The sequence below is a fragment of the Pogoniulus pusillus genome, chromosome 18 (assembly GCF_015220805.1).
Source record: "Pogoniulus pusillus isolate bPogPus1 chromosome 18, bPogPus1.pri, whole genome shotgun sequence".
Classification (NCBI taxonomy): Eukaryota; Metazoa; Chordata; class Aves; order Piciformes; family Lybiidae; genus Pogoniulus; species Pogoniulus pusillus.
Window position 1 is genome coordinate 22,655,792 of NC_087281.1, and position 12,580 is coordinate 22,668,371.

General features: G+C 39.7%; 1 protein-coding gene across 4 annotated transcripts in view; it reads left to right on the top strand.

Moving 5' to 3' along the window:
* BIRC6 (baculoviral IAP repeat containing 6) overlaps positions 1-12,580 on the top strand; it is a 158,438-nt gene that overhangs the window by 12,621 nt on the left and 133,237 nt on the right. For all 4 annotated transcript variants that reach the window (XM_064158738.1, XM_064158740.1, XM_064158741.1 and 1 more), the window contains exons 2-9: positions 1,475-1,656; positions 5,229-5,366; positions 5,771-5,964; positions 8,263-8,374; positions 9,477-9,559; positions 10,704-10,926; positions 11,032-11,192; positions 11,888-11,946. In XM_064158738.1, the coding sequence (XP_064014808.1) occupies positions 1,475-1,656; positions 5,229-5,366; positions 5,771-5,964; positions 8,263-8,374; positions 9,477-9,559; positions 10,704-10,926; positions 11,032-11,192; positions 11,888-11,946 (1,152 nt within the window). The remainder of the gene's footprint in view (positions 1-1,474; positions 1,657-5,228; positions 5,367-5,770; positions 5,965-8,262; positions 8,375-9,476; positions 9,560-10,703; positions 10,927-11,031; positions 11,193-11,887; positions 11,947-12,580) is intronic.

Here is a 12,580-nt window from a genome sequence, read left to right on the forward strand (position 1 = left end):
AATCTGCTGAAGTCTCTGGGGCATCAGATGCCTTGCAGTTTGTTTCTGTGAACATTTCCAGTACATTGTTGAAACTTGCACTTTTAAAAGATGTTAAAAGTTGTGCTTGAATTTTAGTCAAAACCATTATTTTTCTGTAGAATTGCTTCCTTTCCTGCAGCTGTGTTGTCTGCAGAAAGTCTTGTGTGAGGAGCTACAATGCTGGCAAAAACACAGTTTGAAACTAGTTCATTTGCCACTTGGAGTATGTTCTTCAGTTGAGCTAGGACTTGCAACTTCAACTTTGAAGTTATTCCAGTGCTCTGGAAGTGTTTCAGACTGTCATAGCAGTGATTACAATTGCAGTATACTTCATGTAGACAAAGGTGTATGGCCTATATTTTGAGAGCATACAAATTGCTTCCAAAATTTTGGTGAGAAGAGCAGGTGACAACTATTCTTGACCTGAGCATTCAAGAGAGGATACCCCAAAGACGTGTGGTTGGACTGATGTGCTCTGTATTTGGAGACTCTGTATTTGGACATTTAACTTTATCAAAAAATGAAGACAACAGAATTATGTGGCAGTCTCTATCTGGATGGTTTTTCTGGATACTAACTACCTAAATTGTGATTATGTGTTTTAATTATTCATGCTAAAACCAGTATCTACTGTTTGAGGAAAGTGGACAGGACTTGATTACACAAAATTTGATGGAACTTCTGTTCCCATGCAACAGCAGTAGATGTGGTTGGTGATGCAGTGATTTAAGCTTTGCTCTTTGGACGGTATATCAGTATACTTCTAAGATATATACAGCTTGCTTTTGTAGCAGCAGCTTACACTTTCTGAGCAGTTTTCCCTTTACATGGCATGTAATAATGTTGATTAGTATTAGAGATATCTGGGGGTAATATCCATTGCTTATTTATTTGTTGACAGTCTTTCTCTACTTCCACCTAACTTCTCTAACCTGTTACCAACATCACATGTGCAGTGCTGACCAGAAATAAGCTGCCTCAGCACCTCAGGGAATGTGTGTAGCATTGACACAAGGTATATCTCTACTTAGTTTTCAGAACTTTGAGTATTGTTTTCCTTGATCAAATAGCATCAGTCAGCCCTAATGGAAAGTTAATAATTTTGTCCTAATTGTCATGTCAATTCATACAGTTTAATTCTTACTCTTGATTGCCAGCCAGTGTTAAGTATGTTAAGTACATTGAGCATCTACAGTAGGCTTGAAAGGTGTAATTTAGTTCTCCTTCCATTACAAGGAAAAAAACATTGTAGTTGTTGCTGAGATGTATAGATTTTGGATGTTTGCTTTTTAACATAGGAAACACATCAGCTTGGTGAAAGCAGATAAAATTCCATTTTTTTATCATTTTAAGAAGTAAAGATTTTGCTGAAGTTTTGTGTTACTTCCCGGAGCAGATATTAAAGGACTTGTGTGTTCTAAACAAATCTTGGTTTTTGTTTTTCTCTTTATAGCAAAACCAGGTGGACGAGTGAAATGTCAGTATATTTCTGCTGTGGATAAAGTGATCTTTGTGGATGATTATGCAGTAGGATGTAGGAAAGATCTGAATGGCATCTTGCTGCTAGACACAGCTCTACAAACGCCAGTTTCGAAACAAGATGATGTGGTTCAGCTTGAATTGCCAGTTACAGAGGTAAGTTGGGGTGGGCAAGGAAATACTGAAACCAGACATTTGACCCTGAGTTTCTAGTGTGATATTAACAGCATGTATTGGAAAAAGGTTCTCAGTTATTAGGTGTCATAGGGCAACAGATTTTTGAAGTTACCCTTATCTGAAACAAGTAAGAGCTTGCCAAACAGTGTTTTATTTCAGACAAGAGAACTTTTTAGTGACCACAAATAGGGATTAATTTCCAGAACTTTGTCAGTGCTTATGTATGGAATTTATATGCACATCTGGCAGTCAGACTGGGCTACTTGAATTTTTCTGATTTAGGTTTTCAGGGGAAAAAACACAATCAAAATCAGCTCACGTGATGTGGCTGCATGTGGAGAATTAATACTGGAATCTTCTTACTAGATCAGTTTGCTTAATGAAAATCTTTTTTCTCCACCTGCAAACCTGGTTTCCTTTTTATGTTTCAACTATTGCAGCTGTAGTGTGGTTGCTCTTGATGTAAGACAATATAACTAAGCACTTAGCATCACTTCAAGTAAATCTAATGTGTACAGTTTTGCATGGAGTGTAGTGCTTAGGATTTTGTTGCATTGATATACCTTCAGCTAGCATAGCATTTCTTATTTTCCATTCTTTTTTAGTACAAGATAGCTAACAGTTGCTTCTACTCTAAGGCATTTGGTAATGATGAAAGTAGCTCTCACCATTGTAGTAGTCATGAAGTAGTAGACCTTGAAAATAACTCTGTACCACAGTTTCAATTACAAACAAGATGAATTCTTTGTTTGGGAAAAGCATCTGCCCTTGATAATGTTTAGAATAGTGCTTTCAGTCAAACAAATCTGAACTACGAGATCCATTCTGTTTGGAACAGTTTGTGGCTGTTTTAAGGACTGACTGATCCTTGCTGTTAGGAAATACTTCCCCATGTTTGCAATTTGAAAGATTTTATGTAACAAGAAAGCTGGACAGTATTCAAGGATCATCTCTTCTGAGCCCAGGAGCAATGCAACTTGACAGAGAAGGGTGGGCAAGAGTATCAGGAAGTGTGCATGGATGAACACTGAGCTCCTGAGCATTGTTAGCTGCAAAAATAAAAGCCTACGGGAGATGCAAGTAGCCAGGGATCAGGTTAGGAAAGCTAAGGTTCAGACAGAATTAAATCTGGCTAAGGGATATCATGGGTAACAAGAACATGGGTTTTTTTAAAGTTTATCAGTGACAAAAGGAACAAGGAAAACGTGGGTTCCCTCTGGAAGGAAACTGGGGACCTGGTCACACAATATGGAGAAGGATGTGGTACTGAACAACTTCTTTGCCTCGATCTTCAGTGATAAGGGCTTACCATCCAAGTTGCAGAAGGCAAGGACAGGGACTGGGAGAATGAAGATTTGCCTACTGTAAGAGAAATCCAGGTTCAAGACAGTCTGATAAACCTGAGGAGTTCACAAAACCATAAGACCTGAGAAGACCCATCTGTGAGTCCTGAATGAAGCTGCAAAGCCACTTTCTGTCAGATGTTAAAAAGTCATGGCTGTGTAGTGAAGTTCCCACTGACTGGGAGAGGGGAAACATAAACTCCATTTTCAAAAAGGGAGATAAGGAAAACCCAGGCAACTACAGGCCAGTCAATCTGCCCTCAAGTGCCTGGCAAGGTAGTGGAGCAGAGCCTTCTGAAGACTCTGCTAGGGCACATGGGAAACAAGGAGATGGTTGGTGTTAAGCAGTATGGCTCCGCAAAGGGCAAACCCTGGCTGACAAATATGGCTTTTTATGACAAGGTCACTTCATTGATGGATAAAGGAAGAGCAAATGATGTCTTCCTGGGCTTGTGCACAGCATTTGATGCTGTCCTCTGTAGGATCCTGGTCTCTAATTTGGAAGGACATGAATTTAATGGATAGACCACCTGGTGGATGAGAAATAAGCTAGGTAGCCGCTCTCAAAAGAGTTGTGACCAATGACTCAGTGTCCAAATGGAGACCTGAGTGCAGACCCTCAGGGATTGGTACTGGGACAGCAAGCTATGCAGTATGGTTGATGTGCTGGAGGAATGGCATATTCAGAGGGATCTTGACAGGCAGGAGAAGTGGGCCTGTGCCAACTTCATGAAGTTCAGCAAGGCGAAGTGCGAGGTCCTGCACCTGAGTTGAGGTAATCTCAAGCACAAATACAGACTTGAGTGATGAGTGGATTGAGAACAGCCCTGCAGAGAAGAACTTGGGGGTGCTGGTTGATGAGACACTTCACATGAGCTGGTGATGTGCGCTTGTAGCCCAAATAGCCAACCATATGCTGGGCTGCATCTAAAGATGTGTGGCCAGCATGCAATTCTGCCCCTCTGCTTTGCTGTGGTGAGACCCCACCTGGACTACTGCATCCAGTTATGGAGCCTCCAACACAAGAAGGACATGGACCTGTTGGAGAGAATCCAGAGAAGGACCATGAAGATGATCAGAGGGCTGGAGCACCTTTCCTATGATGATGGGCTAAGGGAGTTCAGTCTGTTCTGAAGAGAAAGTTTCAGGGAGAGCTTATTGCAACCTTCCAGTATTTGAAGGGGACCTACAGGAAAGCTGGAGAAGGACTATTGAGAAGGGCATGTGGTGGTAGGATAAGGGACAGTGACTTCAAATTAGAGCAGAGTAGATTCAGATTGGACATTTGAAGAAACTGTGATGAGGGTGGTGAGACACTAGAATAGGTTGCCCCGAGAAGTTGTGGGTACCTCATCTCTAGGAGTGTTTTAAGATCAGGCTGGATGAGGCATTGAGCAGCCTGATCTAGTAAAGAGGTTTTCCTGCCTGTGACAGGGTGGGTAGAGTCAGCAGATCTTTAAGGTCCCTTCCAACTCAAGCCATTTTTCAGTTCTTAGCCCACCTAACAACAGATACAGAATTCTCTATGCCTTGCACATAAAGCATGCCTTTAAGTCTTGCTTATCAACATGAAGTTAGCAGAGGGGACAAATTGAGGGACATCTGTTTAGATGGGGCCAGGAAAAAGGTCTGTAAATGGATGTCTATAGTGTTCCTTTCTAGACATACTATTTCTGAGTTTTAAGAATTTCTAGATTTCAAACTAGCTTGGATTTTTCAGCTTCATGATACTAGTATTGTAAGCAATTTATCTCTTCATTTTGTTGCAACATTGTTTTTCTCATTTTCATCTACCTTTTTTAAGATAGAGAGGTACTCAGAAAATTGCCAAAATTTTGTTCTTGTTCTCACTTTTTGTCCCTAAAGCTGAATGAATCCTTTTGAAGGCAAAGCATTGGATGATAGATGTCTTGTTTTTCTTTGGCTTTAATTTATGTTTTAATTGTTTATATGACTGATTTATTTAATATTTGTTAAGATTTCCTTGAGGGAGCCTGTAGTAGTTACTGCCATTGCTGAGGTTTATCTATTGATTAGCCTACAAAGTAAGATTTGGAACTAATTACTCAACTCTGGGTCTTTTATGGAAATTAAGATGATAAAGTAGGATGTGAGGAGTTGTGTTTCCCAGAGTAACAAAGCAGGTGTAATTCTTGTCTGTAGTTGCTCAGTGTGGATGCTAACTTTTCTTGTGCATCTGCATTTCAGGCTCAGCAGCTGTTATCTGCTTGCATAGAAAAAGTAGATGTTTCTAGTACAGAGGGATATGACTTATTCATCACACAGCTGAAGGATGGTTTAAAAAATACCTCACATGAAACAGCAGCAAATCATAAAGTTGCAAAGGTAAGAATTTCTCTGTATTTGGTAGCATGGATTCCCAGGTCCAGCTTGCTTTGGCTGCCACTGAAGCATGCAGAATGCCTGACAGCGCGTTAGATTTTGTTTGAAGAAGGTGGAATGTCTTATGTGTGCCTTAGTTCCTCTGTGTGAAATGTCAGTTGTTGAAAGAACAAAATGCTTGGTTTCTTGCTGATGAACCCAATTAATAAACCCCACCAAGCTTAAAAGATGAAGTTACTGAACTTTCCTTGTGTCGTGTCCATGTTGCTGGTTTTGTATTATTTCTTGACATGAAGAATGTGCAAGACCTTTGCTTGCTTTTGATGCTTTTGTGATCTATTTGTTGTGAAGATGTTAAAGTTGTAAAACATAAACCAGATGTTTTTTCTACTTTTCCCTTCATTTAGTGGGCAACGGTTATGTTCCACCTTCCTCATCATGTTTTGAAGTCTGTCGCCAGTGCCATTGTAAATGAACTCAAGAAGATAAATCAGAACATTGCTGCCTTACCTGTAGCATCCTCTGTGATGGATAGGTTATCTTACCTCTTGCCCAGTGCACGACCAGAGCTTGGCGTGGGACCTGGGCGATCTGTGGACAGGTATACTAAGACAAAATAAGTGGTGAAGTTGACCTCTTAGTTGCACCAGTATAAGCTTTTAGATTACTTCTGTTTATTTGCCAAAGCTACTAGTCCTATTCTGTACAGTTAGGTACCAGTACATTGTTTAATGCATCATGTGCTGTAGAGAAGCATTTATGGGTGCCACAAGACAGTTCTGTTTGGACTTTGATTTTAATGCCAGAGAAATTGAATTTGTATTGGTCTTGATCCCAGCACTTACCCTTGATTCAACAAAGATAAATGCCAAGTCCTGCTCTTGGGTCATACCAGCTTCATGCAGTGCTACAGGCTTGGGATAGAGTGGCTCAAATGTTGTCCAGTAGAGAAGGACCTGGGGGTGTTGGTAGACAGATAGCTGAATATAAACCACCAGTGTGGTCAGATGGCCAAGACGGCCAAGAGCATCTGGCCTGTATCAGGAAGTGTGACAGGCAGGACCAGAAAACTGGTTGCCTTTCTCTACCCAGCACTGGGTGAGGCCACACCTTAAGAACTGTGTTCCAAGAACCCCTTGGTTCAGGAAAGACATTGAGGTCCTGGAGTGGGTCCAGTGAAATTGGCAAAGGCTCTGCAGAACAGGTCTTAGGAGGAGCAGCTGAGGGAACTGGGCTTGTTTAGTCTGGAGAAAAGAAAGCCGAGGGGAGACCTCATTGCTCTCTACAGCTACCTTAAAGGAGGTTGTAGTAAGATGTGTGTTGGTTTAATTTCTCTAGTAACAAGTGACAGGACAACAGGAAATGGCCTCAGGTTGTGCCAGGGGAGGTATATGTGTATTCATATCTCTTCAACTAATAAATCCATTTTTTTGCAGTAGTTGTCATGTTAAAAGAAAAAAAAAGAGCAACACTCCAGCAGTTTTCTTGTGCTTGATTTTGCATATTTCCTAAATGTGGAGTAGCTTTGGGTGTTCAGTGCTTTTCTCCAGTTAGACCAAATAGACTACCTGGAAGCTTATTTTGTCCTAATCATAGGTCTACTTAAAAGTATCCTGAGGGCTACATCTTGAGAAAGTAAGGGGGTCCAAGAGAGCTGGTTCATATTCAAACACCACCTCCCAGCTCAAGAAAAGTGTATACCCTTGAAATAGAAGTGTAGTGGAGGATGCAGGAGATCTGCATGGGTAAGCAAGGAGCTTCTGGAAAAACTCAGCTGGAAGAAGGAAGTCCACAGTAGGTTGAAAAATGGTCTGATCAGTTGGGAGTACTATAGGTATACTGTCAGAGCATGTCATGATACAACAAGGAAGGCTAAGGCTCTCTTGGAACTAAATCTGGATAAAGCTCTGGAAAAAACCTAAGGATTTCTTTAAATACATCAAGAGTAAAAGGAAGAATAGGGGAAAAGTGAGCCACTGTTAAATGAGGTGGGAGATCTGGTGACAGACAATTCAGAGATTACGGAATTAGTGAATGCTGCTTTTGCCTCAGTCTTTTCTGCCAAGGCCAGCTCTCAGAGTGTATCTCCAGCACGTTCACTGATGGTACAAAATTGCAAGGGGTGTCTGACACCCCATCAGACTGTGCTGCTATCCAACAAGATCTGGAATACAGTGTCCAGTTTTGGGCTCCCCAGTTCAAAAGAGAAGGGGACCTGTTGTAGAGAGTCCAATGGAGACCTACAAGCATGAATGTGGCACTTGAACATCTCTCCTGTGAAGAAAGACTTGAGAGAACTGGGGCTGTTTATTGTCAAGAGGAGAAGGCTGAGAGGGGATCTTGTTAACGTCTGTAAATATCTGAAGGGATGTCTGGATCTGTCAGGATGAAGGTGGTCTCTCTTTGGTAGTGCCCAGTGATAGGACAAGGAACAGCAGGTACAAGCTGAAACACAGGAGATTCCACCTCACTGCAAGGATTAACTCGTTACGGTGAGGGTGACAGAGCACTGGAACAGGCTGCCCAGAAAGGCAGAGTCTCCTTCTCTGGAGACTTTCAAAACCCTCGTGGATATGCTCCTGTTCAGCTTGCCTTCTGTGATCCTGCTGTAGACTTGATGTCTGGCGATCCCTTCCAATCTCTAACATTCTGTGGTTTCTAGTGCTGCACTAAGGGTTGTTGTGTTGCTTTTAGTCTTGTGCTGAGGATCTGCTTTAGGCACCCCAATGAGACAACTTTTTAGCTTTTCTGTAATTGTTAATGGTAACTGTACAGGTTACAGATAACAATTCATGGTAGTTGTAATTGTTACCAAAGCATTGGAAATATCTCATAAATAGTTTGTTTTTTTTCTCATAAGTGGCAGTTTTGGGTAATGTAGAATTATTCACCTTTTTAGGTCTTTGATGTATAGTGAAGCTAACAGACGGGAGACATTCACTTCATGGCCTCACGTGGGTTATAGGTGGGCACAGCCAGATCCCATGGCTCAGGCTGGATTCTATCACCAGGTAAAAGGTTTAGTTCTTCATTTTTGTCTTTTAGGTGAACAGTTTCTCTTTTTTCCTTTTTTTTTTTTCTTTAATAATAGATTCCTTCAGTGATGCAAAAACCTTAAAGAAAGAAAATGTCATTTGGTTCTATAAATTTGAGGAATTTTACTTGTGTTGAGGTTGCTTTTTTTTTTGTACATATCACAGAAAATATTGTTCAAACCTTCAGCATATAAAACATTTCAGTATCAAACTGACCTGAGTGAAACCACGTTAAAGATGAAGTTGGTTGATACATAGTGTCTCTTTCTCCTTGTTATATTGTTAAGTATCCTTACTTTAAGCTAAACAAGCAATAAGTTTGACATTAGAGTTCTCTAACTATACTTTCTTAGTGGGATTTAAATCATACCATAACAAACAATGGTCCTAGATCACATGATTAAGCTTAGTAAAGAAATACTTTTGCATATTTCTATTTTTTTCTTTCATATTAATTATACTATTAACATATTTTATAATATGAATTTGGAGAACAAGGGCTAGGCAGCACATATCATTTGACATCAATATTGCCTGCCTCGTTATGTCAACTGGTATGTGCAGAGGATAATGTTTTGGAGGATTTCTCAAGCTTTTTCAAGAGGAGAAATGTTGGAAGCTTATGTGTTAGGACTGCATCTGCATATTCCCACACAGAACTCTGACTTGAAATGTGATTGTGAAATGGCTGAAAATGGAAATTTCCATTATTTTTTGTCTGTTTCTTCAGCTAATTACAGCAGTTCTTTTCAGAATAGTGATACAGAATGCTTTATATTACAGCAGACTGAATGCATAATAGGAGGTTCTGAATTTTTTTCACTTTGAACTTTTTTTAAGAGCAAAAAGCACCTTAGTGTATGTGGTTTTTATCCAGAGCCTCACAGATGTGTTAGTCGTGAATCTCTCTTCTTCTTTTCTTAATGTGAAATACTGAGACTTGATAGGATGGTTTTTGTGGCCTTTCATATGTATGTGGTACTTTGCTATGCCACTAGAAGGAGAAGATGTGATCATCTACTTAAAGTGTTTCATAGTAGGTAGCTATATAAATTTCAATAACTTCTTATTTTAATAGCCTGCTTCATCAGGAGATGACAGAGCCATGTGCTTTACCTGTAGTGTATGTTTAGTATGCTGGGAGCCTACAGATGAACCTTGGTAAGTAAAGTACACTTATTTTTGGGCTAAAGAGGTTAGAACCTCAGTGGTATTTCTGCTGAGTTTAAGGATTGTGTTCAACAAGAATGAATTTCCAAAATGATTCCATGGGACAAGTCACAAAGTAATTCCCTGTACTATGTCTGTACTGTAGAATGCTAAATACACCAAGTTATATTTTGCTTTATTTCCTGATTCTGAGCTGCTATTTTACTTCAAATAAGCAAATAGCAAAGATGGCAGCCAAAGTTTCTTTGTAAGAGTCTAATCCCAATCTTCTGTGTGGTAGTGACTAGGACACATCTTTTATAAGTTCTTAAACTGCATTGTTTGTGCAGCATACATCTACTTTTTATGTGAAATTGCAAGATCCTTTACTAGTTTCCTGAATCAGCTAAAATTGTTTATAACAACAGAAATGCAGGACCCTTATGTTATTTTTAAATGGGTTCTTAATGTAAGTTTTCTCTTGGTTATTTGGTGATTTGCAATCATTATTTGAACACATCAGATTAATGAGTTGCTGAAAACTTTGCTGTGTATATTAGCTTCATAGTCCTTGTCTCCTCCTTTCCTTTTTTACATTCCAGACACTGTGTAGTAGTGTTAATTGCTCTTTGCATTGTCTCTGCCATAGGTATATATTAAGATTAGAAGAGTTTTTCTTGCCTCTTGGTCGATGTCATTCTGGTTATGTCATGCAAGACTCTATTTTTTTGTAAGTGTAGATGTAGAGCTAGATACAGGGCATTGTTTCATCTTAACTAAGATTACTTAAAAGAACACAACCTTGGGATTCTAATATGTGTTTTGTAGAATCTGATCTGCACTTTATGAGGATAGGAAGGGCTACTGTCTATAGAATAATTTTTCAATGGATTAATTTTGCTAATACCACTGTGTGTAGATTCCTCCTTTTGAATATGAGCCTCTATTAAATGATCAAAGGCTTTATATTAGTCTACTACTGGGAAACAGCATGGAGAGCTGTATTTGTGGCTTCAGCACTCTTACATGATTGACTGCAGTGCTGTTCAAACAGTTTAGTCACAGCTTCATTTTAAAGGCTGAGTTTGTATACAATGTGCATGCTTTTTTAAAGTAATAAATCAACGTTTACCGTGTTTGTTTTTAATATGAAAAGGTCTGAACATGAGAGACATTCCCCAAACTGCCCATTTGTCAAGGGTGAGCACACTCAGAATGTACCTCTTTCAGTCACGCTGGCAACCAGTCCGGCACAGTTTCCCTGCACAGATGGCACTGACAGAATAGCCTGCTTTGGATCTGGAAGTTGCCCTCATTTTCTAGCTGCTGCAACAAAACGAGGAAAGATCTGCATATGGGATGTTTCCAAACTTATGAAGGTATACAACATGAAAAAACCCTCCATTTTTACTAATGCAGTACTCAATAAGCATATCTCTTTAAATCAAAGACCTGTTGTGAGTGGTTTTGTTGCTATTTTTCAGGTCCACTTAAAATTTGAGATCAATGCATATGATCCAGCTATTGTGCAGCAACTTACATTATCAGGAGAACAGAGCTCAGGGGTTGACTCAAGGAGACCAACACTAGCATGGCTAGAAGATTCATCTAGCTGCTCAGATATACCAAAATTAGAAGGAGACAGGTATGTGCTTCGTGAAATGTAAGACTAATTCTTTTTTCTTAACAGAAAATTGGTGTATATCTGTACACAGTTCAACACTTGAAAAAGAGAGTAATTTAAATTTCATTCCTTAAAGCCAGGTCCATTTTATTCCTGCTGTTTAAGTTTTTATACTCCGCTAACACAGATAACCAAACCTCATTGCTGCCCTGTGCTGACATTCCAGAGGCAGTGAAAAAAAAGCAAGTTTTGGAACAGTTTCTCATTTTACTTCTGGCTTATGTGTTTCTGGTTTTGAAAGTAAAGGCTACTTGTGAGCTTCTGGAACATGCTTTTCTCTGCTTTGGCACAATATCTGCTTCTATCATTCTGAAAGTGATTATGTGGATGTGCTAGGAATTTTTTCATTTTGTACTTTCAACACATGCATACAAACTATAAACAGTTGACAGTCTTGTCACAATCTTGTAGATAAACTGGAGGGTATGCCAGTGCTTAGAAAGTGTCATGTGAGAAAACCCAGTATTCTTTCATTTGTACTTTTTACAGTCTGTAACTGGAAACATCTACTGCCAAAACTCCAACTAGAGTGGTAGGGCTGATGGTGACACTAAAATAAATGCTAGGTTATAATACATACTGTATTTTCTACTTTTCACTAAGTAAAAATTAGAATGCAGCTACAATATACATGTAATTTTTTGTTTTTGCTTCAGTGATGACCTACTGGAGGACTCAGACAGTGAAGAGCACTCCAGATCAGAATCTGTGACAGGTGGGTTATATCTGATCCATGTAATAATTTAGAGGCCAGAAGGGAAATTGTTCTTGGTGTTTTGAAAAAGCCATGTCAAAACCAGTGGAATTATATTGATTCTGTTAGGAAAAAGAAAAAGATTGACCTTCAAAGCAGTGCCAATGTTTAAGTCACTGTTTTTGTGGTGGAGAGATTACACACAGGAGAAAAAGTATACTTTGTTGGTTAATAAGTGTGATGGTTTGGGTGTTCCCTGCCCCCATACACTTTAGAAATCACCCAGACTAGACTCAGCCAGCTCTGGAAATATGAATGAAGCTTATATTTACAGCTAGCACAATATACAAGCAGATATTTACAGTAGATACAGTTATAGACAGAAATATGCAAGGTAAAAGGGAATACAAAAACACAGCAGCCCTCCCAGAAACCTGAGTCCCCAGGAGGGGCTCCCAACCACCCCTTCACCTTCCCCCTGCCCCTCTCAACCTTACCCCAGTCCCAAGGAAGAACGGAGGTTTGGCCAGGAGGTTAGGAAGCGAAGTGGATTAGTCCCAAAACTGGAGGGTGAGGTTAGAGAGTAAGATGTACCTCAGCCAGCAGCCCAAGCGAGAGTGGTTAGCTAACGTTTTTATTTCTTGTTCCTGTACAT